Below are 25448 nucleotides of genomic sequence, written 5' to 3'. Positions count from 1 at the left end.
CCGGTCCCAAGATTGCATTGCGGCAATAACACGTGATAATGCAGCGGTCTCGCGAGACCGCTACGTCATCATCTCGCGAGACTGCTACGTCATCTCCGGTCATTGCCGAAATGCATTCTTGGGACCGGAGCGTCGCGAGGAGCGGGAAAGGCGCCGAAAGGTGAGAATATAATGATTTATTATTTTTGTAGATTGTGAGCCCTCGCGGGCAGGGTCCTCTCTCCTCCTGTGCCAGTTGTGACTTGTATTGTTCAAGATTATTGTACTTGTTTTATTATGTATACCTCTCCTTACATGTAAAGCGCCATGGAACAAATGGCGCTATAATAATAAATAATAATAATAATGATAATTTTTAACATTTATATGTTTTTACTATTGATGCTGCATAGGCAGCATCAATAGTAAAGAGTTGGTCACACAGGGCTAATAGCAGCGTTAACGGACTGCGTTATGCCGCGGTGTAATGCACTCCATTTAACGGACTGCTAAACCGCTATGGGGCGCTGACTGGAGGGGAGTAGGGAGGGGCCAATTCGCTGCCGGACTGTGCCTGTCGCTGATTGGTCGCGACCCGGGATTTCTGCGACAGACAGATGGAAGTACCCCTTAGACAATTGTATATATAAAATATGGAAATCCTGCAGAGAGCTAAGGGGTTAATTGGTAACAAAAATTCTCCAAGCCAGAGATGTGTTTAAAACTATACATGGAATTGATTATTAATCATTTTATTTTCAATGAATTACACAATTTATTACATATTAAAATCCTTTCAGAAAACGAAGTGTAAAAACATAATATATACATTTGTGCTCAAAAGTTTACATACTCCGGCAGAATTTTTGCTTTCTTGGCCTTAATTCAGAGAATATAAATAACACCAAAACTTTTTCTCCACTCATGGTTAGTGGTTGGGTGAAACCATTTATTGTCAAACTACTGTGTTTTCTCTTTTTAAATCATAATGACAACCCAAAACATCCAAATGACTCTGATCAAAAGTTCACATACCCCATTTCTTAATACTGTGTATTGCCCCCTCTTACATCAATGACAGCTTGAAGTCTTTTGTGGTAGTTGTGGATGAGGTTCTTTAGTTTCTCAGATGGTAAAGCTGCCCACTTTTTTTGGCATGAAGCCCCCTGTTCCTGTAAATTCCTGGGCTGTCTAGCATGAACTGCGCGCTTGAGATCTCCCCAGAGTGGTTCAATGATATTGAGGTCAGGAGACTAAGATGGCCACTCCAGAACCTTCACTTTGTTCTGCTGTAGCCAATGACAGGTTGACTTGTCCTTGTGTTTTGGATCGTTGTCATGTTGGTACGTCCCATGCGTTGCTTCCAGGCTGATGATTGCAAATTTGCCTCCTGTATTTGCTGATAACGTGCTGCATTCATCTTTCCTTTAACTTTGACCAATTTTCCTGGCAGTTGTGGATAACATTTATGTCGGTCTATCTGACCGTGGTTTGGTTTTTACAGAGCCCCTGATTTTCCATTTGTTAATCGCAGTTTGAACGCTGCTGACTGGCATTATCAATTCCTTGAATATCTTTTTGTATCCCTTTCCTGTTTTATACAGTTCAACTACCTTTTCCCCTAGATCCGTTGACAATTCCTTTGCTTTCCCCATGACTCACAATCCAGAAACGTCAGTGGCTGGATGAAAGATGCAAGAGTCTGTCTGGATCCCAGAAACTCACTCAGCTTTTATGCACACACACACACTGATTACAAGCAACCAGGTCACAGGTGAGGATGTTACCTTTAGTAGCCATTCAATCCCATTTGTGTCAACTTTTGTGCATGTTATGAGGCCAAAATCACCAGGGTATGTGAACTTTTGATCAGGGTCATTTGGATGTTTTGGGTTGTCATTATAATTTAAAAAGAGAAAACACAGTAGTTTGACAATAAATGGCTTCATTAGTTATGCCAAAGTAAGTGTACAGTAGAGAATAGGGAAAGGGACTGTGGGCATGATGGATGGTGGCACATCCAGGGTGGGAGTTCTGAAAGTCCATGGCATATCATGCTTCTCTTTTCTCGCAGCCTATGGCACACGCTCACATACTGCGCTGCTATCTGCTCCTCGCTCTCTTCTTCCCCCAGCAGGATATCTGTTTTCTCTTCCTCCTTCATGGAGCTGAAATCCGGGAAGATATCAGAGTCTCCTGAAGTGAGTGTCCCTCACTGCTGAGTATTTGGTGCAGTGTAGCAGTAGCTGGATCTCATCCTCCAGGTCACAGTGTAGGCACAATCTGTCCTCCCTGGGCTTCAAGCTCTGTCTGTGCCAGCCAGACTCAATGGCCAGATTGTGGGCACTGAGTCTATACAGACTCAGGATCTGGCGGTCTCTGGGGTCCAAGAGTTTCTCCAGATATGGGGCCAGTCTATAGTCTCTCTGTAGACTTCGGTACATGGTCATTTTCTGTGAGGTGACGATATTGTTCCTCCAGACACTGACACCTCTCCTGGCCGCTGTCTACCATCTTCCTGATTCTGGCTTTGTTCGGGCTGCTGTGATTGGTGTTTTGGTCCGGTTGGGTTTGGGTGAACTGTTCAGCGGTCCTGGTTCGTTTGACCCCCTTATATGTAGTAGGGCCTTATGGTGATGGGAGCTTATACTGCAACTATGTAGGTGAGCCTGGAATGACAGTGCCCTCTTCAGGACTGCTAGGTGCAGTGGAAATATACCCAACTCCGCCTGACTGGCACTGTTGAAGGTGCACCAATGGACCTGGAGAAGGTGATTACAGAATAACAGGTGGAATATTTCTGTTTGGCTGGAATTCCACCTTGACCAGTCTGGGTAGGTGTGAGGACCCCAGACTTCCCTGCCGTACACAAAAATTGGGGCGATGATGGCATTGAAGATTTTTAGCCAGACCCTCACTGGCGGCTTCAGATGGTAAAGTTTCCTTCGGCTGGCATAGAAGGTTTTGCAGGCCTTGTCTTTCAGGGTCTCTATGGCTTGTTTGAAGCTCCCTGACTGGTGACTTTCCAGGCCCAGGTAGGTGTAATTGTCCATTCCTGTAAAAACGCAGTAATACCCATGTGGAGCTGAATTTTTTTCAAGATTTTCAGGTTGTCTTGGAGGCCTTACTTGGTTGGTGACAGCAGCAGTAGCTCATGTGCATACAGCCATAATATCACCTGGGCGTCATGGAAGGTGAGACCTCGTGCTGAGGAGGATTGAATGCACAGAAAAAAAGCGCATGCAAAAAAAGCACCAAAAACGCAGCGGATTTTTCCGCAGCGTGTTTGCTGCCAAGCAATGCAGAAACCTTGCTGAAATTTCTGCAAGCAAATACTCAACGTGCGCACATAGCCTTAAAGTCCACAAACCAGGCATATGTCTTCCCATGCTTTGTACTGCGGACGTGGCTCTGAATGAGGCCGTGCAGGATGTAGATGTGGTCGGTAGTGCGGTGGTTTGGCATGAACCCTGCTTGGCTTTTGTTGAGAATGTTGTACTCTGTGAGGAAACTGAGGATCCTCTTCTTCAGGATGCTGTTGAACAGTTTCCCCAGGTTGCTGCTGACACATATGCCTCTGTAGTTGGCAGGGTCATACCTGTCCCCACTGTTGTGGATGGGTGTGATGAGGCCTCAGTCAGGTATGAGGAAAGAAGCAGCATTCAGCACAATATTAAACAGTTTAGCCATTGCAGCTTGTATTTCTGGTGGGCTGTACTTCAAGAGCTCCTCTTCATACCAGACCAATATCAATATTACTCCTGAGCAGCGACGCTGTTCTGGTGTTTTTATTTTTCAGGGCAGGGACGACTATTCCCCTATATCCAATGGGCACCAGGGCTTCGTTTTCAGCTCTGGTCCATGTTTTGGGGAGGATCTGAATGTCTATATTAAAAAGTTTACCTCCGATCACAGTCATCGGCTGATGGAACTACTACTCCTATCAATACTACACCTGCTGCCGCTAATAGCAGCGAGAGTAGGCGGTGGCTGATGGAAGTATTCCTCAGCCGGCGCCTGCCCTATAAATAAATACATAAATAAATAAAGAGAAACAGCGTGGGTTTCCCTGTATTTTTGATAACCAGCCAAGCAAAACTGACATCTGCGGGCTGCAACCCTCAGCTTTTGGTTTTATCATGGCTGGTTATCAAGAATAGAGGGGTCCCAAAGCCATTTTTTAAAAATTATTTAAACAAATAAAACAAAATAAAGGCGTGAGGTTTCCCGTCCCCCCCAACCCCCCCATTATTTTTGACAACCAGCCAAGCTATAGCAGTCAGTTGTTGGCTGGTATTTTCAGGCTGATAAGGGGCCATGGATATTTCACCCCTCACAGCTGCCCTAGAAATGGCGCATCTATTAGATGCGCCAATTCTGGCACTTTGCCCGCCTCTTCCCACTTGCCCTGTGGCAGTGGGGTTCATATTTGTGGGGTTAATGTCACCTTTATATTGTCTGGTGACATCAAGCCCACGGCTTGGTAATGAAGAGGCGTCTATAAGATGCCGATCCATCACTAATCCTATAGCTATATTGTAAATAAACACACAGCCAGAATAAAGTCCTTTATTTCAAATAAAAAAAAAAATCAAATTTTTATTTAAAAATGTTATACTCCCCTAACTCCCATTCCATTGAAGCCATTGTCTCCTGTATAAAACAAACAAACAAAAAAAAAAAAACGCAAACAACCATAACACTCACCTATGTCTGTCCTACGCCATAATCCATGTCTGAGAAAGTTTTTAGCCTGGATGGTGCCAAGATCTAATCTCATTGCGTTATAACTTTTCCCATGGCGCCGGTTCTGACATCAGTTAGGTGAAGTGAGTTCATTGGCTGTGAACTCCCAGGACCTTTCTGACGGCACCGTGAGAATGTGAACTTTCTCATGCTCGTGGTGACGTCCGTCAGGTCATACGAGTTAACCGAGAGACACTGAGTAGTGGTAGCACATGCTGCTCAGTGTTTCTGCTGGATGGCAAGCAGTATAGTCGCATCATTCAACAATGCAGCCTGCCATCTAGATGTAGCAGAGCTAGACCTGTCGTGGGACATATAGATTATCTTCTCGGCGGACAGGTGAGGAATATTGTGGTTTATTTTTATTCCGTTACATGAGACCATGGCTTCAGTGGACTGGGCGGTGAGGTGAGTTTGGTTTAATTAAGATTGATTAAAGGAGTCTGTTATTATTTCAATTAAAGGACTTTATTCTGTGTGTGTGACTTTACACAATATTTCTATGGGGTTACTAATGGATAGGTGTCTTACAGATGCCTCTCCATTACTCACCTCTGGGCTTGATGTCACCTGACAATACGAACGTGACATCACCTTCCCTCAATTATCACCCCACTTGCCACAGCACCAGGGCAAGTGGGAAGAGCGAGGCTAAGTGCCAGAACTGGCGCATCCTATAGATGCAATACGCCAAAAAAGAAAATGGATCGCACCTCCTCCAAAAAAAAAAAACATACGTTGATCTAATGCTACTAGGAAAAACTATATATTACTGAACATGAGGTACTTAGTTTAACATTCTGATCAGACAGTATGAAAGCCACGGCCATGTTTCGGCGAACCTGAGTCCCTATCGCCTCAAAGGAGCAGTGTAGTAGGCAAACCTCAGCCACAGCGACAATGCACCAGCAGGGCAGGTGGCCTGGTGCCTCACAGTACCCATGCTGCAAGATTGAGTCCCTTTGACTCCAGACCGCATTGCCCCACTAACACAAAACCACCGCTACAATGGCCGCCATACAGCAACAACACCAAAAGAAAGGAAAATTAAAACTCACCTTCCTTATGCTTTCAGGTGAAAGCAAAAATAGGCTGGTCCTCTTTTGCAGTTTCCTGCTAATTTAAAATCACCCGTGCCAAATTGGAGGAGTGCTGGTCCAAGAAAGGGGAGAGAACAAATATCCATGGCCCCTTCCTATGCTATTAATATTAGCCCGCAGCTGCCTGTCTTGTCTTTGCTGGTTATTAATTATCGGCAGACACTACGTAATTTTTTTGGGGGGTCCCTCCTTTTAGTAACCAGGTAAGACTAAGAATACAGCTGTGAGCTGATATCAATTGCCTGGGAAGCTCCATGGGTATTATCCCCTTCTCAGGCTATAAACCTCAGCACCTAGCCGTCTGCTTTCCCTCTGCTTTTTAATAACATTTTGAGGGAGCGCACACCATTCTTTTTTCAGAAAATAATTTTAGTATTAAAATACATGTACAGTAAGTTACACAAGCAATGTAGTAATTATATATGTGACTGACATCTTTGCATCTATGTGTGTATATGTATTCTAGCCTATTGTTAGGTCACACTGTGATTTTACTGTATGCGGCAAATGAGTTGAAGGCTTTTCAAAGGACATTTGTGTGTAAAGATTTGTCAGCACTCGCATGGTCCAAGTGTTGTGCAATTTTCTTTTTCTCCTTTTGCACCCATTGACTTCTATTGCTGAATGCAATCCAATTTCCGATCACAATCGCAGCCTGCTGTATTTTTTTTTTTTCCAGTCCGATTGCAATCCTAGCTGGAAAGAAAAATCACAGATGAACACGCAATGATATAGTGACATTTTTAATCAGATTGCATTCATCTGATTTCATTGCAAATGGGAATGCGCCTCAACATGGACTTTCTGCTGAAGTCTGTGTTCAGGGTCCATGCCTGAACAGTAGGTGTTCGGTCCGGACCCCAAACTTTACTGTTTGGGTTCACCCATCTCTACTAGCTATGTCTGTCAGCACAGTGTCCAGAGCATGGAACAGATACCAGGAGACGTGGAGGGGGCTGTAGGAGGACAACAACCCAGCAGCAGGACCGCTACCTCCTCCTTTGGGCAAGGAGGAGCAGTGCCAGGGCCCTGCAAAATGACCTCCAGCAGACCACTAACATCCATGTGTCTGCTCAAACTGTCGGAACAGACTCCATGAGGGTGGTATAAGGGCCCGACGTCCACAAGTGGGTGTTATGCTTACAGCCCAACACCGTACAGGGTGATTGACATTTGCCAGAGAACACCAGGATTGGCAGATTCGACATTGGCGCCTTGTGCTCTACACGGATGAGAGCAGGTTCACACTCAGCACATGTGACAGAGTCTGGAGACACCGTGGAGAACGTTCTGCTGCCAGCAACATCCTCCAGCATGACCGGTTTGGCACTGGGTCAGCATTGCTGCCAAGATTGGGTGGTCTTGACAATGTGCAGTGGACCCTCTGTATTCGCACATTCAGTATTTGGTCAGTTTTCTCCATCAGTATTTGTAAGCCCAAACCAGGAGTGGGTGATGAATGCAGAAATGGTGCATATGTTTCTATTATACTTTTCCTCCGAGTTGTTTTTTTTTTTTATTATTATTATTACACTCTTGGTTTTGGCTTCCAAATACTGATGTAAAATACTTTTTTTTTTTTCTTCTTTTAAATCCTATTCTCTAGAATGCACCATCTTTACTTTAAGGTAAAATATTGCTGTGGCCAAAACTCTGCAATGCTGGTTCATGGTTCTGGCAAATAACAACTAAACTAAAAGACATTAGTAGTGTAAATATGAACAGAACCTAAAAGGGAACATCTCATCCATATAGCTTCTTTTTTTTTTTTTGTTTAAAAGTGATTTTATTTTCCTTCCCCCTTAATCCGTTTTTATATTTTGATTGTTGATCGTGGTGGTGCCATCTTGTCTGAGACTCTGTGAACAGCATATAGGCTGGGGAAACTTTGGCGCATGTCCTGATCCCAAAAATTCCAGCATAATACTAAATTGCGCCTTTATAAGTGTGTTTTTTTTTATTATTATTATTATATATTTTAAATTTAAATTAGAAATACATTAACTTTGTTGGGGAGTGTTCTGTGACCTGTGCAGGGAGGAGGAGGTGAACTGTGCCAATTCTATAAAGTAATATATACAAAAAATCAATTCCATACAGTAAATGCTGTAATAGGGAGGGACAACAAATAAAATAGGAATTTTTAGTTGCCACAATTGCTTAAAAAAGGCAAGACAAAGCAATGAAAATGTTGGAAGTACCCCAGCCTGGCACCAATAGCAATGTCAGCTTGATAAACCAAAAAAAAATAAAAAAAAGTTCTCACTCGGCTCCATTGACTGAAAAAAATATAGAAGTTATGGATCTCAGAAAATGGCGAGACAAACCTATTTATTTTTTTTAATTTTATTTCTGATTTTTTTAATCTGTAAAATATGTTTGGTATCACCGTAATCAGACTAACCTGGATATTCATATTACCGGGTAATTTTTACTGCACAGTCTACATTGTAAAAAAAAAAAAAAAAAAAATTGGAAAATAAAGTTCTGGCTTTTGGAAGAAAGGAAGGAAAATGAGGAGGAAAAGCATAAAACCGCGCTGTCCTTAAAGGGTTAAAATAGTGATTTGGATAATTATGTAAAAAAAAGCTAAATTTTATAAAAATATTTTAGTATGAAAATTTAGTTTAAACAAGAAGACAATTTCGCATGACACGCAATTATAACCTTCTTCCACTAGAGGGCTCCATTTACTCGCAAACTTTGTAAAAGAAAGTCGAGAACGGCCAGAGAAGAACCTTCCAGTTATAGAAGTGTCTAGATGGGATTTAGTCTCAGAAGGATTTATTCTTTTACAGGGAATAACCAGGTATGTGAGGACACTCACTCCGTCCTCACTGATGATTGTCACATATACCAACTCTACTTATGATCTGTACAGGTTTCAGCAGACAGACAAACGCAGACAAGACTTTTATCACATACTTTAAAAGTTTTTTTTTTTTTTTTTTGTGAGGGGCAACTTTTAATACCGTCCACAGAAATGCAACATTCACTTGCAATGATCTCTACCGTGTGGCAGATCAGATTAATGCACAATAGTCTCTGAAATTGTGTTTTCAGCTTCTTTCGTACACTGACATAAGATGTAAGAAATGTTAAAATACTTCAGGGCTCATCTTAACTGCGTTCCGGCCAGCATAAATGACTGCGTTCCGGCCAGCATAAATGACTGCGTTCCGGCCAGCATAAATGACTGCGTTCTGTCCAGCATAAATGACTGCGTTCCGGCCGGCATAAATGACTGCGTTCCGGCCGGCATAAATGACTGCTTTCAGGCCGGCATAAATGACTGCGTTCCGGCCGGCATAAATGACTGCGTTCCGGCCGGCATAAATGACTGCGTTCCGGCCGGCATAAATGACTGCGTTCCGGCCGGCATAAATGACTGCGTTCCGGCCGGCATAAATGACTGCGTTCCGGCCGGCATAAATGACTGCGTTCCGGCCGGCATAAATGACTGCGTTCCGGCCGGCATAAATGACTGCGTTCCGGCCGGCATAAATGACTGCGTTCCGGCCGGCATAAATGACTGCGTTCCGGCCGGCATAAATGACTGCGTTCCGGCCGGCATAAATGACTGCGTTCCGGCCGGCATAAATGACTGCGTTCCGGCCGGCATAAATGACTGCGTTCCGGCCGGCATAAATGACTGCGTTCCGGCCGGCATAAATGACTGCGTTCCGGCCGGCATAAATGACTGCGTTCCGGCCGGCATAAATGACTGCGTTCCGGCCGGCATAAATGACTGCGTTCCGGCCGGCATAAATGACTGCGTTCCGGCCGGCATAAATGACTGCGTTCCGGCCGGCATAAATGACTGCGTTCCGGCCGGCATAAATGACTGCGTTCCGGCCGGCATAAATGACTGACTGCGTTCCGGCCGGCATAAATGACTGACTGCGTTCCGGCCGGCATAAATGACTGACTGCGTTCCGGCCGGCATAAATGACTGACTGCGTTCCGGCCGGCATAAATGACTGCGTTCCGGCCGGCATAAATGACTGCGTTCCGGCCGGCATAAATGACTGCGTTCCGGCCGGCATAAATGACTGCGTTCCGGCCGGCATAAATGACTGCGTTCCGGCCGGCATAAATGACTGCGTTCCGGCCGGCATAAATGACTGCGTTCCGGCCGGCATAAATGACTGCGTTCCGGCCGGCATAAATGACTGCGTTCCGGCCGGCATAAATGACTGCGTTCCGGCCAGCATAAATGACTGCGTTCCGGCCAGCATAAATGACTGACTGCGTTCTGGCCAGCATAAATGACTGCGTTCCGGCCAGCATAAATGACTGCGTTCCGTCCAGTATACATTTGTTGTTTTTTTTTGCTTTGTGTTTTCATAGATCAAGCCCTGGGCAGAGCTTCCATGGCCGATAAAGACCTACTTCTGCCTGGCTGTCATCTCTCTCCTGTGTGTCCTTGGCCTAACCATCTACACCCTGGTGCAGCAGAGCAACGAGGACTCCACCGTGTCTCTGATACAGCTGATAGGAGTCTGTAAGTGCTCGGAGCTGAGGCGCGTATAGTTATAAATGTACCGGCGTTATACTGCACATATTAATTTTTGGAAAGTAATACCCTTAACCCCCTACCAGCCTTGGAACATTTTTGTTTCTGCGCTTTTTTTCTGTTTGTTTTTTTATTTCTACCCTGCTTGCAAGAGCCATAATTCCTTTTTTTTTATACTTTACTGTCAACTTAGCCATATGAGGACTTGTTTTGCATAACAATTTGTACTGGAAAAAGGAGAAAATAGTTCCAGCCGCTGTGCAAGAATTTTTTTTTTGTTTTGTTTTTTTCATTTGTACAGAAAAATTGAACTGACAACAGGATTTTCATGGTCAGCACAATTATGGCGATCCCAAACTTGAAGAGTTGTGGTTGTTATATTTTTTTAAGTGGTGAAACAAGAATTCAGAAATTTGTCTTGAAGGAGAATTAAATGGGCTGTCCATTACTAGGACAACATCTCAATCCTAATATTTCCCCCTCCAACCCCCTTTAAAATAAAAGCAATTGTACTAGACTCGCGCGATGTTTCAGCATTCCCGGCGCTCACGTGAGGTTAGTGCGTCACACAATCGGCACTGGTGTACATAGTCGAGCGTATCGTGCGAGGAAAGCTTAGCTGTGTGTATGGTACTTATGTAACTGTAGGAAAGCCCATTGTACTATATAAAAACAAACAGAAAAAAAAGGCTGCAAAAAAATAAATAAAAATAAAAAAGCATGATCCCACAAGAAGGTGAATTTACAAAAATAACTTCCTAAACAAAAGTGAGCGAGTAATCCGCAGCTGCTGTAAACGCCCCGCCGGCTGCCGACAGGACGTTTCCTCATTGATTAGCGGAATCTTGGCATTCCAACAAACAGGCCGGCCTCAATCTTCTAAAAGCGTTTCATCGTTTTATTGCCAATGAATAATGATACCTCTTACCCCAACTATTTTCGATAGGTTGCTTCACTGTTTTTGTTTTGATGTTGTAGTAAGGTCCAGGGGCAAAGAAATATTGAGAATCGCGACTCTTAAAACCTGGCGTCCAAGAACGAGTCAGACGGGTTTGCCTGTATTTTTTGTTGCAAGCCTCGGGTGCAGTCACGCGGCCTAAATAATGAATGAGAGAGCAAGAGGTTCATTAGTTTTGTGTTATTTATCAAAACTGATAATATCATGTGCAAGAAACCGTAGATAATCCAAATGTACAATGTGGGGCGTAGAGGATAATTCACACCTGGGAACTGTGGGGGGAACTGAGAATGTCCAGCGGGATGTATGATGTGTGCCCCATTGTGCTTTTGGCTGCAACTGGACCCCCCACCTTACCCCCAACAAAAAAAATGGTGTAAATCCTCTTGTATTTTGTTTAGAGGGTTACTCCCCAAAAAACAAGTTATGTTCCATGCAGGACAACACTGCAGATCCCCAATCTCGAGATCTCAGGGGATCCCAGCAGTCAGCAAGAAAAAAAAAAACACTTTATATATATATATATATATATTTTTTTTTTCTTGTTTGCACCAACATCTATATTTTGCAATGCTTTTCTTGGAGCGTAATGTGTAGTGCAGGGATCCAGCAGTCTTGGGTTACTTTATCACAAATATCAGAAGTGAACATTTTACCATATGCGTCGGGAATGGATCCATAGACCCCATTCATCCAGTGGAGACCACTTTGGCCTCCTCTCTGCTGGCATATGACAGTGTTGCAGTTTTTTGTTTTGTTTTGTTTTTGTCTGCAAAAGGTGCGGCTTTTGGCTATGTGGGCAACCCTGTAGAGAATGAATGGAGTGGAGGTGCACCTGCTCAACCTGCTCTCCATTCAGACGGGGCTATAGATGGGGGGGCTTCCAAGCCTGGTGCACACCCCTATAAGGCTGCAGCAAGCGTCATTCACATTGGACACGCCACTGTGTTAAAAAGACTAGCTACTGTAGCACCAACATGTCCTGCGTTGCTTTAGAGAGATTTTCACTATTTGACATAATTTTACATCGGGCCTCACAACCTAATTTCCCTACATCAATATTATAGGAAACCAATTAACCGGTCTGTTTGTGCTTGGAGTGTGAAACTCTGGAGAAAATCCCCCAAATATCGGGAAAACACATAGACTCAAATATTACCCTAGAAGCTGCGCATGATCATTCTTAGATGTACTGCTGTCAGTCGCCTGTTATTGGCAGAGACATGTCCCCGTTATGTGTTGCCTAAACGGGTTGTCTCATCTAATGGGTACAATTTACAAAGTGTTTGTACAAAGAAGCAACTTTGCCAATTTATCTCTTGCTACAAATCCTCTATTACGAATGGAAGGAGATTTAATTCTATAGTGTACCACTCGGTGTCGGCATGGGAGAGCATATAGGTAGGGGGCAGTATGGGAGGGCGTGCAGAACATGGTAGCATGGGAGGGCGTGCAGATCAGGGTAGCATGGGAGGGCGTGCAGATCAGGGTAGCATTGGAGGGAGTGCAGATCGGGGTAGCATCTGAGGGCTTGCAGATCAGGGTAGCATTGGAGGGAGTGCAGATCGGGGTAGCATGGGAGGGCTTGCAGATCGGGGTAGCATCTGAGGGCTTGCAGATCGGGGTAGCATGGGAGGGCGAGCAGATCGGGGTAGCATGGGAGGGCGTGCAGATCGGGGCAGCATGGGAGGGCGCGCAGGTCGGGGCAGCATGGGAGGGCGTGCAGGTCGGGGCAGCATGGGAGGGCGTGCAGGTCGGGGCAGCATGGGAGGGCGTGCAGATCGGGGTAGCATGGGAGGGCGTGCAGATCGGGGTAGCATGGGAGGGCGTGCAGATCGGGGTAGCATCTGAGGGCTTGCAGATCGGGGTAGCATGGGAGGGCGTGCAGATCGGGGTAGCATGGGAGGGCGTGCAGATCGGGGTAGCATGGGAGGGCGTGCAGATCGGGGTAGCATGGGAGGGCGTGCAGATCGGGGTAGCATGGGAGGGCGTGCAGATCGGGGTAGCATCTGAGGGCTTGCAGATCGGGGTAGCATGGGAGGGCGTGCAGATCGGGGTAGCATGGGAGGGCGTGCAGATCGGGGTAGCATGGGAGGGCGTGCAGATCGGGGTAGCATGGGAGGGCGTGCAGATCGGGGTAGCATGGGAGGGCGTGCAGATCGGGGTAGCATGGGAGGGCGTGCAGGTCGGGGCAGCATGGGAGGGCGTGCAGATCGGGGTAGCATGGGAGGGCGTGCAGATCGGGGTAGCATGGGAGGGCGTGCAGATCGGGGTAGCATCTGAGGGCTTGCAGATCGGGGTAGCATGGGAGGGCGTGCAGATCGGGGTAGCATCTGAGGGCTTGCAGATCGGGGTAGCATGGGAGGGCGTGCAGATCGGGGTAGCATCTGAGGGCTTGCAGATCGGGGTAGCATGGGAGGGCGTGCAGATCGGGGTAGCATCTGAGGGCTTGCAGATCGGGGTAGCATGGGAGGGCGTGCAGATCGGGGTAGCATCTGAGGGCTTGCAGATCGGGGTAGCATGGGAGGGCGTGCAGATCGGGGTAGCATCTGAGGGCTTGCAGATCGGGGTAGCATGGGAGAGCGTGCAGATCGGGGTAGCATGGGAGGGCGTGCAGATCGGGGTAGCATGGGAGGGCGTGCAGATCGGGGTAGCATGGGAGGGCTTGCAGATCGGGGTAGCATGGGAGGGCGTGCAGATCGGGGTAGCATGGGAGGGCGTGCAGATCGGGGTAGCATCTGAGGGCTTGCAGATCGGGGTAGCATGGGAGGGCGTGCAGATCGGGGTAGCATCTGAGGGCTTGCAGATCGGGGTAGCATGGGAGGGCGTGCAGATCGGGGTAGCATCTGAGGGCTTGCAGATCGGGGTAGCATGGGAGGGCGTGCAGATCGGGGTAGCATCTGAGGGCTTGCAGATCGGGGTAGCATGGGAGGGCGTGCAGATCGGGGTAGCATCTGAGGGCTTGCAGATCGGGGTAGCATGGGAGGGCGTGCAGATCGGGGTAGCATGGGAGGGCGTGCAGATCGGGGTAGCATGGGAGGGCGTGCAGATCGGGGTAGCATGGGAGGGCTTGCAGATCGGGGTAGCATGGGAGGGCGTGCAGATCGGGGTAGCATGGGAGGGCGTGCAGATCGGGGTAGCATGGGAGGGCGTGCAGATCGGGGTAGCATGGGAGGGCGTGCAGATCGGGGTAGCATGGGAGGGCGTGCAGATTGGGGTAGCATCTGAGGGCTTGCAGATCGGGGTAGCATGGGAGGGCGTGCAGATCGGGGTAGCATGGGAGGGCGTGCAGATCGGGGTAGCATGGGAGGGCGTGCAGATCGGGGTAGCATGGGAGGGCGTGCAGATCGGGGTAGCATGGGAGGGCGTGCAGGTCGGGGCAGCATGGGAGGGCGTGCAGATCGGGGTAGCATGGGAGGGCGTGCAGATCGGGGTAGCATGGGAGGGCGTGCAGATCGGGGTAGCATCTGAGGGCTTGCAGATCGGGGTAGCATGGGAGGGCGTGCAGATCGGGGTAGCATGGGAGGGCGTGCAGATCGGGGTAGCATGGGAGGGCGTGCAGATCGGGGTAGCATCTGAGGGCTTGCAGATCGGGGTAGCATGGGAGGGCGTGCAGATCGGGGTAGCATGGGAGGGCGTGCAGATCGGGGTAGCATGGGAGGGCGTGCAGATCGGGGTAGCATGGGAGGGCGTGCAGATCGGAGTAGCATGGGAGGGCGTGCAGATCGGGGCAGCATGGGAGGGCGTGCAGATCGGGGCAGCATGGGAGGGCGTGCAGGTCGGGGCAGCATTGGAGGGCGTGCAGGTCGGGGCAGCATGGGAGGGCGTGCAGATCGGGGTAGCATGGGAGGGCGTGCAGGTCGGGGTAGAATGGGAGGGCGTGCAGGTCGGGGTAGCATGGGAGGGCGCGCAGGTCGGGGTAGCACGGGAGGGCGCGCAGGTCGGGGTAGCACGGGAGGGCGTGCAGGTCGGGGTAGCACGGGAGGGCGTGCAGGTCGGGGTAGCACGGGAGGGCGTGCAGGTCGGGGTAGCACGGGAGGGCGTGCAGGTCGGGGTAGCACGGGAGGGCGTGCGGACCCGGGGGCAGCATCTCAGCCATGCATTTGGCCCAAACTGTCAGTCTTCAGTAAAGCTTCTGAAAGTCGGAACGTGAGCCAACGCCTTCAATGTCCTTACATTTGGCATCATGTGCAGGTATTACTATTGGTACAATTCTACGGAGATCGGTCATTTACAATTCTTAATCTTTGTATCAGTGTTCTGCATCTATTACGTGACTCGGGGCATCCTGCAGGAGAACCGTCAAGAACTCATCGCCTTCGTCGTCTCCATTTTACTGGAAATGATTCGCTCAATTGTCAACTTCAGTGTTGTCTCCAAAGATACAAAACCTGATATACAGGTGAGTCTTTTCTCCTCTACTCCCAACAGTCGTGTGCAGTTCATCGGCCATAACCTGCTGCTTTATGAGAACAGCCCCACCCAGAAGAGAATGTTCTGATCTCATCACGTCCTGTGTTTAATCCCTAAATCATCTGTGCATTTGGTCTTAAGTTATCAGACTTTTTTTTTTTTTTTTTATCAACGTTGTGTACAAAATAAAACTTGTGTCCACCTTTTGGCGTAAAACTTATATGATATGATATGCAAAACCTGTTTGTATTTTTTTTTTAATTTCCATTCTTATTGATCATGTATTTTATATATTATTTATTTTTTCCTCCACAGCCCCGGTTCATAGTAATCCTGCTTGTGGGTCTCTTCCATGTGGTCTGTGCTCTGAGTCTGGTGCTGGGGCAGAATATGATGGCGTTTCGGGTGGGAGGTGCTCTAGAGAGTCTCCAGTTGCAGTACAACATGTTGAGCCTTTGCTTCTCATTGCTCACCTTTGATCTGCAGACACAGGTACTAAACTTATCCTCATTGTAATAATTACTTTTATTCCATTGGCAGGTGTAATGGTGTTTCAGTTTAGACATAGGCCTTTTAAAATTAGTGATAAGTGTTTTTTTTATCTCATGCTAATTTTTATGGTCTTTACACAGGGGCGTGGCTCATCAGGTAATTATGCAGAGCAACCTAAATACACGCCCCCAAAGAACCTGTAAGCCACGCCTCCTGGTTAAAGACCAGAAAACGTACCCCTAGATAAAAAGGCTCATATCTCTGGATTCGTATTATGGATTTGAGAGAAAAAAAACATCTGAATACTCAGAGGAGCAATGGGTAGAAAATACGAGCAAAAACTTCATTTTTAACATCATTCGCTCTGCTCTTGTCTTGAGTTTGGAAAGGCATAAGACTCCTCATACATGCGCTGACAATGGCGTCTTGTCCTCAGGGGAGATCGTTTGAGGATTTATGTCTTGCTAATACAGACACTTTCCAAACCAGTTTTTCAGTAACAGAGGAACTTTCACATAATGTAAAATACAGACCAAAAGTTTGGACACACCTTCTCATTTAAAGATTTTTATGTATTTTCAGGACTATGAAAATTAAACATTCACACTGAAGGCATCAAAACTATGAATTAACACATGTGGAATTATATACTTAACAAAAAAGTGTGAAACAACTGAAATTATGTCTTATATTCTAGATTCTTCAAAGAAGCCACCTTTTGCTTTGATGACTGCTTTGCACACTCTTGGCATTCTCTTGATGATCTTCAAGAGGTCACCGGGAATGGTTTTCACTTCACAGGTGTGCCCTGTCAGGTTTAATAAGTGGGATTTCTTGCCTTTATAAATGGGGTTGGGACCATCAGTTGTGTTGTGCAGAAGTCTGATGGATACACAGCTGATAGTCCTACTGAATAGACTGGTTAGCTGCCTTTTTCTTTCCATAATACAAATTCTAAGTAAAGAAAAACGAGTGGCCATCATTTTTTTTTTTTATTCAAATAAATTTTTATTAAGAATAACAAGGCAATTAACATGTTACATTTACATTTTCAATATAGAGTATTTCCCCCCCCCTCCCCCTTCAAACAGCCCCCTTCGATCCCAAAGCCCCCCACCCCCACCCCACAAAGCAGCTCATCTTGTTAATTACTACCATCATTAAAACAATAGAGTATCTAATCCCTCAACCATTCGTATAAGCCACACTTCACATTACTATCCCATAGCATTCCATGGAGACCACATTTTATTGAACGTTTCAGTTTTCCCTTTCTTCTTATAAATCCCTTTTTCTAGTGTCAGGCCCTGTTTCACATACTGGAGGAACTCTCCTCTTGACGGCGGCTCTTCCCTAATCCAGTTTCTAGCTATCACCTTCCTAGCCATATACAACAATCTGGCTATAGCTATCTTTAGGTGTTTATCCACTCCAATCTCATCCACGCATCCCAACAAACAGACAACTGGATCCCTTGGCACCGTGCATCCATACACACCTTCCATACGACTCAAAACTACCACCCAGAAGGCAGCCAGAGTGGCCATCATTACTTTAAGAAATGAAGGTCAGTCAGTCCGAAAAATTGGGAAAACTTTTGAAGTGTCCCCAAGTGCAGTGGAAAAAAACCATCAAACGCTACAAAGAAACTGGCTCACATGAGGACCGCCCCAGGAAAGGAAGACCAAGAGTCACCTCTGCTTCTGAGGATAAGTTTATCCGAGTCACCAGCCTCAGAAATCGCAGGTTAACAGCAGCTCAGATTAGAGACCAGGTCAATGCCACACAGAGTTCTAGCAGCAGACACATCTCTACAACAACTGTTAAGAGGAGACTTTGTGCAGCAGGCCTTCATGGTAAAATAGCTCCTAGGAAACCACTGCTCAGGACAGGCAACAAGCAGAAGAGACACAAAGAATGGACATTAGACCAGTGGAAATCTGTGCTTTGGTCTGATGAGTCCAAATTTGAGATCTTTGGTTCCAACCACCGTGTGTTTGTGCGACGCAGAAAAAGTGAATGGATGGACTCTACATGCCTGGTTCCCACTGTGAAGCATGGAGGAGGAGGTGTGATGGTGTGGGGGGGCTTTGCTGGTGACACTGTTGGGGATTTATTCAAAATTGAAGGCATACTGAACCAGCATGGCTACCACAGCATCTTGCAGCGGCATGCTATTCCATCCGGTTTGCGTTTAGTTGGACCATCATTTATTTTTCAACAGGACAATGACCCCAAACACACCTCCAGGCTGTGTAAGGGATATTTGACCAAGAAGGAGAGTGATGGGGTGCTACGCCAGATGACCTGGCCTGCACAGTCACCAGACCTGAACCCAATCGAGATGGTTTGGGGTGAGCTGGACCACAGAGTGAAGGCAAAAGGGCCAACAAGTGCTAAGCATCTCTGGGAACTCCTACAAGATTGTTGGAAGACCATTCCCGGTGACTACCTCTTGAAGCTCATCAAGAGAATGCCAAGAGTGTGCAAAGCAGTCATCAAAGCAAAAGGTGGCTACTTTGAAGAACCTAGAATATAAGACATAATTTCAGTTGTTTCACACTTTTTCTCTATCACCTTTCATTGGGGGACACAGGAACCATGGGTGTATGCTGCTGCCACTAGGAGGCTGACACTATGCAAATAAAAAAGTTAGCTCCTCCTCTGCAGTATACACCCTACCGACAGGAAGTAGGATATTCAGTTTAGCTTAGTGTCAGTAGGAGGTGGACACGGGTCTTTCATTAGACCCTTATCTACCTCAATGTGCGTCGTTTCTTTTCAGGTTTTTCCGGAGGGATACAGGGTGAACAGTCACACCTGTAGTCCCACTATGCGGACTATGAGTACGGCGTGTACTGCCACCCCGTATCCTCATAGATCCCTCTCCAGGACCAAGATCCTAGCACACAAGCGTGCTCAGAAGTCCGGTCCTGGCTCCGTCCCCCACCCACTCGCCCACCAGAGCCTGTCGGTCGGAGGAGACGAGGACGTCCAGCTCCACGGACGTCTAAAACCTTCCAGGTTAGTACCGGCGTGGGATGTTTAGGTGAGTATTTTCCCTCCCCACCCTGTGGCTTCCCTGGATCCTAAAAAGGGGATTCCTATTTGGGGAGTTTTCTGGTGCGGGTCGCATCTCTTTTCGGCCGCGCCACTTCCGTGGATGCGGCCTCCCTGTCCCCTGTTCCGGCGCGGCTGCCTTTGCGGACCGCCGCGCCGCTTCTTGTCCGGGCGCGCTGTCTGCGTGGCCTTGCTCAGGGGGGACATTTCCGCCTCGGGTCCTGTGGGCTTCCCAGCCCCGGCTTCAGCGCGGCCCTCGGTGGCTCCCCTGCTCCGGCCGCTGTGTGCGGCCGTTCATTTCCTTTCAGCGCGGCGGCTTTGCCGGCCGCCGCATCGCTTCGGCCCTCTGTGGCTTCCCTGCTCCGGCCGCTGTATGCGGCCGTTCGTTTCTTTTCGGCGGCTTTGCCGGCCGCCGCGTCGCTGGTCGGGCCCCCTGCAGCTGCGTCCCTCTGGCCGCTTGCAGCGCCGTGCGTCCTCCCTCGGCGTGGCGGCTTGCCGGACCGCCGCGCCGCTTTGAACCTGCTGGCTGCGCTGCACCCGCCGCTGTGGGCGGCCGCTCGCCTGTCGCCTTCTGCGGCGCGCTGTTTGCCGCTTCGGCCCTTCCATGCCGGTCACCGATCGCTAATTTAGGCCCCGGCTTCTGCCTGGGCCTACTTCCGGTGCTGGACTCCGCCCCCTTTCTTCTCTCATCGGGCGGGCTTTTCTCCAGCCCGACATTTTCACTGCGGCCCGCCTTCTCTCCGCCCACCGGCGCCATCTTGGGACTCCTTTACATGCACCTCCAATCTCAGGAGCCCATACCGTGGTCACATCCGCAGATCGAGTCCAATTTGCGGCAGGAGCCCACATCACCCTCCTGCTTAAAAGACGACTTCTTACCGGAGGCCCATCCTATCAAGCCGAACAGCGTCCTCCGGATCCCGTTTTTCGTCTACCGTGAGTAGCTCTGCTCTGCAGATTGACACTCCCCTCTGCCCCCACCCCCCCTGCCCCCTAACCACTCGGGCAAAAAGGGGGCCATTCTCGTCTTCCTACTCCTGCAGCAACCCGATTGTGCCTACCGCCCAGGATCCCCCGGCCAATCCGTCCGAGAGTGATACCCCCATCCCAGGCTGGGCCTCCTCTCTGTTTCAATCGGTGGCCAATCTAACACGGGTGTCTCAACCCTGGTGTCCGTGCTGGATCGGTTACCCCTGCAGACCCCCGCAGTAGCCACCGGGTCGCTGGAAGCTCCGTCCGAGCCCTCCAAGGCTAGCTGCAAAAGGTCCAGACAGGAATGCCAGTCTGAGTCTTCTTCTCGCTCCATCTCGACACTCGGTCCTCCTCTGCAGCCTCCTTCCCTGAGTCAGGCGAGGCTTTCTATGATACGCCTTCGAAGGATAATTTGGGGCCGGTTTCGAACCAAATCGCTAACATGAGGGATATGGTTCAAAGCCTCATTGGAGCGACCAATCAGACCTGTGGCATCAAAGATTCCTCTACGAAACCCGCAGATCAGGCGGTTTCGTTTAGACGGTCTAATCTACCTCCCAAGGTATTTGCTCCTCATCCTGAATTCGAGGAGCTTCTGGCCAGAGAAAGAGCAAATTCGACCAGACGTTCTCAAAGAGACAAGCGTCTTGGAGTCCCAGATCTCTTTCCTCCGGATCTCATTGCCAACCGGAATGAGAGGCGTTAGAGAACGACCTCTCCCCCTGTGGATCCGTCGGCTGCTAGACCTGCCACCAACACAGTCCTTACGCTGTCCGGTGGGCGGCTCTGAAAGATTCCATCGATAGGACCATGGAATCCTTCGTGAAGTCGGCTTTCAAAACTGCCGAATCATCCCAATGCCCAGCCTTGGCTTCTATTTGGGTTTCGAAGTCTGTATCCGAGGGGCTAAACAACTCCGTTAAGGCATTCAAGCTGGAGCTCCATCAGGCCGGCTGACGGAACTTGCCACCCAGATTACTCACGCCGGGGAATATTTTGTTCCCTGGACGTCGCGTCTTCTGCCGCACAGGCGCCCAGTAATGTTGTTGCCAGCTGTCGCACTGTTTGGCTCAAGAGTCATCAAAGAAGTCCCTTACGAGCCTGCCTTTTCAAGGTTCACGTCCTTTCGGTTCCAAGCTGGACCAAATTTATTAAGGACGCCACTGGCGGCACCAGTCCCCTTCTCCAGACCTCGCCTACTTTCCCTTTAGGCGGCTACTTCGGTCTTTTTGACTTTTTTCGTAGTTTTGCGGCATCAGATTCCTGTTCGCAGAGGCCACAGGCACGTTAAGAGAAGAAGGTATTCTTCGACTCACTCTTTTCTGGCGTGCCCGCTACTCCTAAGGTGGATTCTCCAGGTCCAGGACTGGAGGTTCCACCTAGGCATGACCCACGACCAGACCCCAGCCCGTTTCTCAGGCTGGGCAACCGTCTCCTGTTCCTCAGGGACGTCTGGGTCTCCTCAGTAGAGGGCGCATGGGCCAGGGCACTTGTATCCTCTAGATACAAATTCTTCATTTCACGGTCCTGGGATCGTTTTCTTCAAATCCCAACCTCCAAGAGACCCCGCTCTAGTCCCGGGTTTTCTTTACGGCCATTGTTTCCCTCCTTAAATCTGGGGTAAACGTTCCCGTCCCAGAACAGGAACGGTTCACAGGCTTCTCTTCGAATCTTTCTGTACTGACACAGGACAACAAGGTTCGTCCCAGTCCGGATCTCCATTTGCTGAACAGGAAGTTTCGTCGGAGACACTTCAGGATGATATTCCCTCGTTCAGTAATTACTTTCATGGAGGCTCAGGAATTTCGGTTTCAGGCTCCAGAAAGTCTATCCATCTTTCCCGACATTCTAACCGTTGCGGGTGGCTCGTCAACAGGAAGAAGTTCCGTCTTGTTCAGCGCCTCGTACCTCCGGGCATGTTCTTCGACACTTGTCGGACCAGAGTCTTCCTTCCCGAGGACAGGATATCCCTCCTTTGTCAGGAAGTTCGCTTGCTCCAGGGTTCTCGGCTCCCCTCCTTTCCGATGGGCCTTAAAGACCCTAAGGAGGTTTGGTTGCAACATCGGAAGCAATTTTCCCTTCGCCCGTTTCTTTCAAGACTTCTTCAGCAGGCTATTTTATCGCAGGGGACAGGTCTGTCTTCTCCCTGCATCGTCCGATCCGGCTTTCTCCCAGGTCAAATGGTTCCTCGACTTGTGGCCGAGGTCACTTCTCTTATCCCAGAGTAGATCCTTCACAGCATATCCTTCCTTCCAGTTCCCTGGCAGGTGGCGACGACGGACGCCTGTCCGCTCGCGGAGGCGCGGGGCTTTGTCTCCTGTTCTTTCAGGGTGGTTGGTCGGCGCAGGAACCCTCTGCCGATCAATGTCCTCGAGTTCCGGATCATCTTTCTGTCTTTCCTTCACTGGGTAAGGATTCTCAGCAGCCTGCCAATTCGAATCCAGACAGACAATGACACAGCTGTGGCATATGTCTACCACCAGCGGTGGACTCGGCGTACGCTGGCCTCGGCCGAGATTCCAGGATCCTCCTTTGGACAGAGGCAACAGTCCTGGTGAGCTCCGCAGTGCATGTCCCCGGCGTGGACATTTAGGCCGCCGACTTCCTCGGCCGCGAGGGCCTCGCGGCAGGGGAATGGTACTTCAGGAGGTTTCCTATCGGATTACTTTTCTATGGGGGACTCCAGAGGTGGTCCTCATGGCGTCCCGATTGAACAGGAGGTCCCTCGGGTCGGCTCAGGGTCCCGTGTTTCTCTCACAGTGGGGTTGACGCTCTGGCCATTCCTCGGTCGCAGTTCGGGCTCCCCTATTGGTTTCCATGCCTTCCCTTGCTTTCCAAGCTGTCGAAAAAGGATCAAGGCTGGATGGGTGCCGGTCATTCTGATCGTCCCGGATTGGCCCAGGAGGTCCTAGATTGCAGACATCGTCAATCCTCTCGCGGACACCCCTGGTGTCTTCCAGGCGGACCCGATCTGCTGTCTCAGGGTTCGATTTTTCACCCGAATTATCGGTCGCCCAGTTTAACGGCGTGGCTGTGAACTCCACAGTTCTAAGAGCGTCCGGCCTTTCGGCCCAGATGGGTCACTCTATAGTCCAGGCTGGGATGCCTTCGTCTTCTTTCAGGATCTACTATCGCACCTGGTAGGCTTACTTTCGTTGTTGCGAGTCCAACCGCTTTTCAGCTATGTCCTTTTTCCCTGCCTTCCATTTGGTTTTCCTTCAGGCAGGACGGGATTCGGGCTTCGCTCTCAGTTCCCTATAGGGCCAGGTTCCTACGCTCTTCTTCCCTTTAAGAAGACGTTATCTTCTCAGCCACAGGTTAAGACCTCCCTTCAATGAGTGGCCCACGCTGTCCCTCCCGTACAGGGCCTCTGGATTCATGGGATTTAAAGGTTGGGTTGGTGGTGCTTAGGGGTTCCCCCTTTTGAGCCTCTCAGGGAGTTTTTCCCTGTCAGTTCTATCTCGGAAGGTGGTTTTTCTCAGATCTCTTCGATCCGCCGCATTTTTGAGTTGGCGGCCATTTCTTGCCGACCTCCTTTCTTGATTTTAATCCAGGACAAGGTGGTCGCAGACCTCTGCCTTCCTTCCTTTCTCGAGGTGGTTTTCATCTTTCCACCTCAACGAGGACATCGTTATACCTTTCCTTTTGTCCAGCTCCGACTCTGGAGTGATCGTTGAACAGGCTGGGTCTCGTCAGGGCAGTGAGGATCTCCCTAGGTAGCACAGCCGCTTTCCGAAAGATGGATTCTCTTTTCGCCATCCCTGATGGCGTGCGTAGAGGCCTGCCGGCTTCCAAGGCGACTATTGCTCGCTCTATCAGAATCTCAATTTTGGAAGCTTCCGGGTCAAGAACAAGAGTGCCTCCTGAGATAAGGCTCACTCTACCCGGGCAATCGGCGCTTCCAGTGCGGTATGCCACGGGGTTATCGCTGATGGCTTTGCAAGCGGCAACCTGATCTTCCATCCACACGTTTCGCCGAACTACGGCGGACTCCAGCCTGGGCAGAAGGATCCTGCAGGCGGCAGTGGTGAGTCCTCGGACCTGATGGAAGTCTGTTTTCCCCACCCCAGGGACTGCTTTGTGACGTCCCATGGTTCCTGTGTCCCCCAATGAAAGGCGATAGAGAAAACAGGATTTTTGGTTGCTTACCGTAAAATCTGTTTCTCGGAGCCTTCATTGGGGGACACAGCTCCCTCCCAAGTTGAACAGCTCTGTTTACTATTTACGTTTGTGTTCTTTGAACACTCTTTGAGTGTTTGAAACTGTTAATCTGTGGAGCGCCGTGGAATTTGTCGGCGCTATATATAAATAAAGTTTATTATTATTATATTATTATTATAGTTCTCTTTTACACGTTGCTTCTCCTACTGCTTTCTCACTAACTGAATATCCTACTTCCTGTCGGTAGGGTGTATACTGCAGAGGAGGCGCTAACTTTTTTATTTGCATAGTGTCAGCCTCCTAGTGGCAGCAGCATACACCCATGGTTCCTGTGTCCCCCAATGAAGGCTCCGAGAAACAGATTTTACGGTAAGCAACCAAAAATTCTGTTTTTGTTAAGTATATAATTCCACATATGTTAATTCATAGTTTTGATGCCTTCAGTGTGAATGTACAATTTTCATAGTCATGAAAATACAGAAAAATCTTTAAATGAGAAGGTGTGTCCAAACTTTAGTCTGTACTGTACTTATCGTGCAGCGATTACCCTGATTCTTATTATCTTACGAACAATGCTGAGCTCTTGTCACATAATGGCTGTTTAGTCTGTTCAAGTGCAGTGTGACAATAGGTCTTTGGTAATTCACAGTCTCATTGTATATTTAACCCCTTTCTGACATGAAACTTGAATTTACAGTGTTTGGAAAGCACCCAGGAACTATGCCCTTTCCATGCATGGCAGAGGCCAGCTGTGTTATACAGCCATTACCCACTGACTGCCGCACAGGGTGCCTAACCCCCTTAGATGCCGCATTCAAGAACTGCAGCATCTAAGTGGTTAGACAGAGAATAGTTCCTAGGGTCTGATGAAGGAATCTGTATTTGCAATCTTTTTATTCTTTTGAAGCAGGGCTAAATGTAGAATACACTGCAATATTGAAGTATTACAGTGTATTATACCTAAGTTTCTAGGTTGACTAACAAAAAGATAAAAACGCTTTTAACAAAAATATACTTTTGTGCTTTTAAAAAAAAATTAGAGATGTTGAAA

General features: G+C 48.5%; 1 protein-coding gene across 1 annotated transcript in view; it reads left to right on the top strand.

Moving 5' to 3' along the window:
- Nucleotides 1-25448, top strand: part of LOC138652241 (uncharacterized) — a 43184-nt gene that overhangs the window by 4949 nt on the left and 12787 nt on the right. The window contains exons 3-5 of the mRNA XM_069743008.1: nt 10176-10329; nt 15556-15701; nt 16028-16204. Coding sequence (XP_069599109.1) covers nt 10176-10329; nt 15556-15701; nt 16028-16204 — 477 coding nt within the window. The remainder of the gene's footprint in view (nt 1-10175; nt 10330-15555; nt 15702-16027; nt 16205-25448) is intronic.

Source organism: Ranitomeya imitator, chromosome 10, assembly GCF_032444005.1.
Source record: "Ranitomeya imitator isolate aRanImi1 chromosome 10, aRanImi1.pri, whole genome shotgun sequence".
Lineage (NCBI taxonomy): Eukaryota > Metazoa > Chordata > Amphibia > Anura > Dendrobatidae > Ranitomeya > Ranitomeya imitator.
Note: the sequence above shows the minus strand (reverse complement) of the source record. Positions and strands in the feature narration are given on the sequence as shown.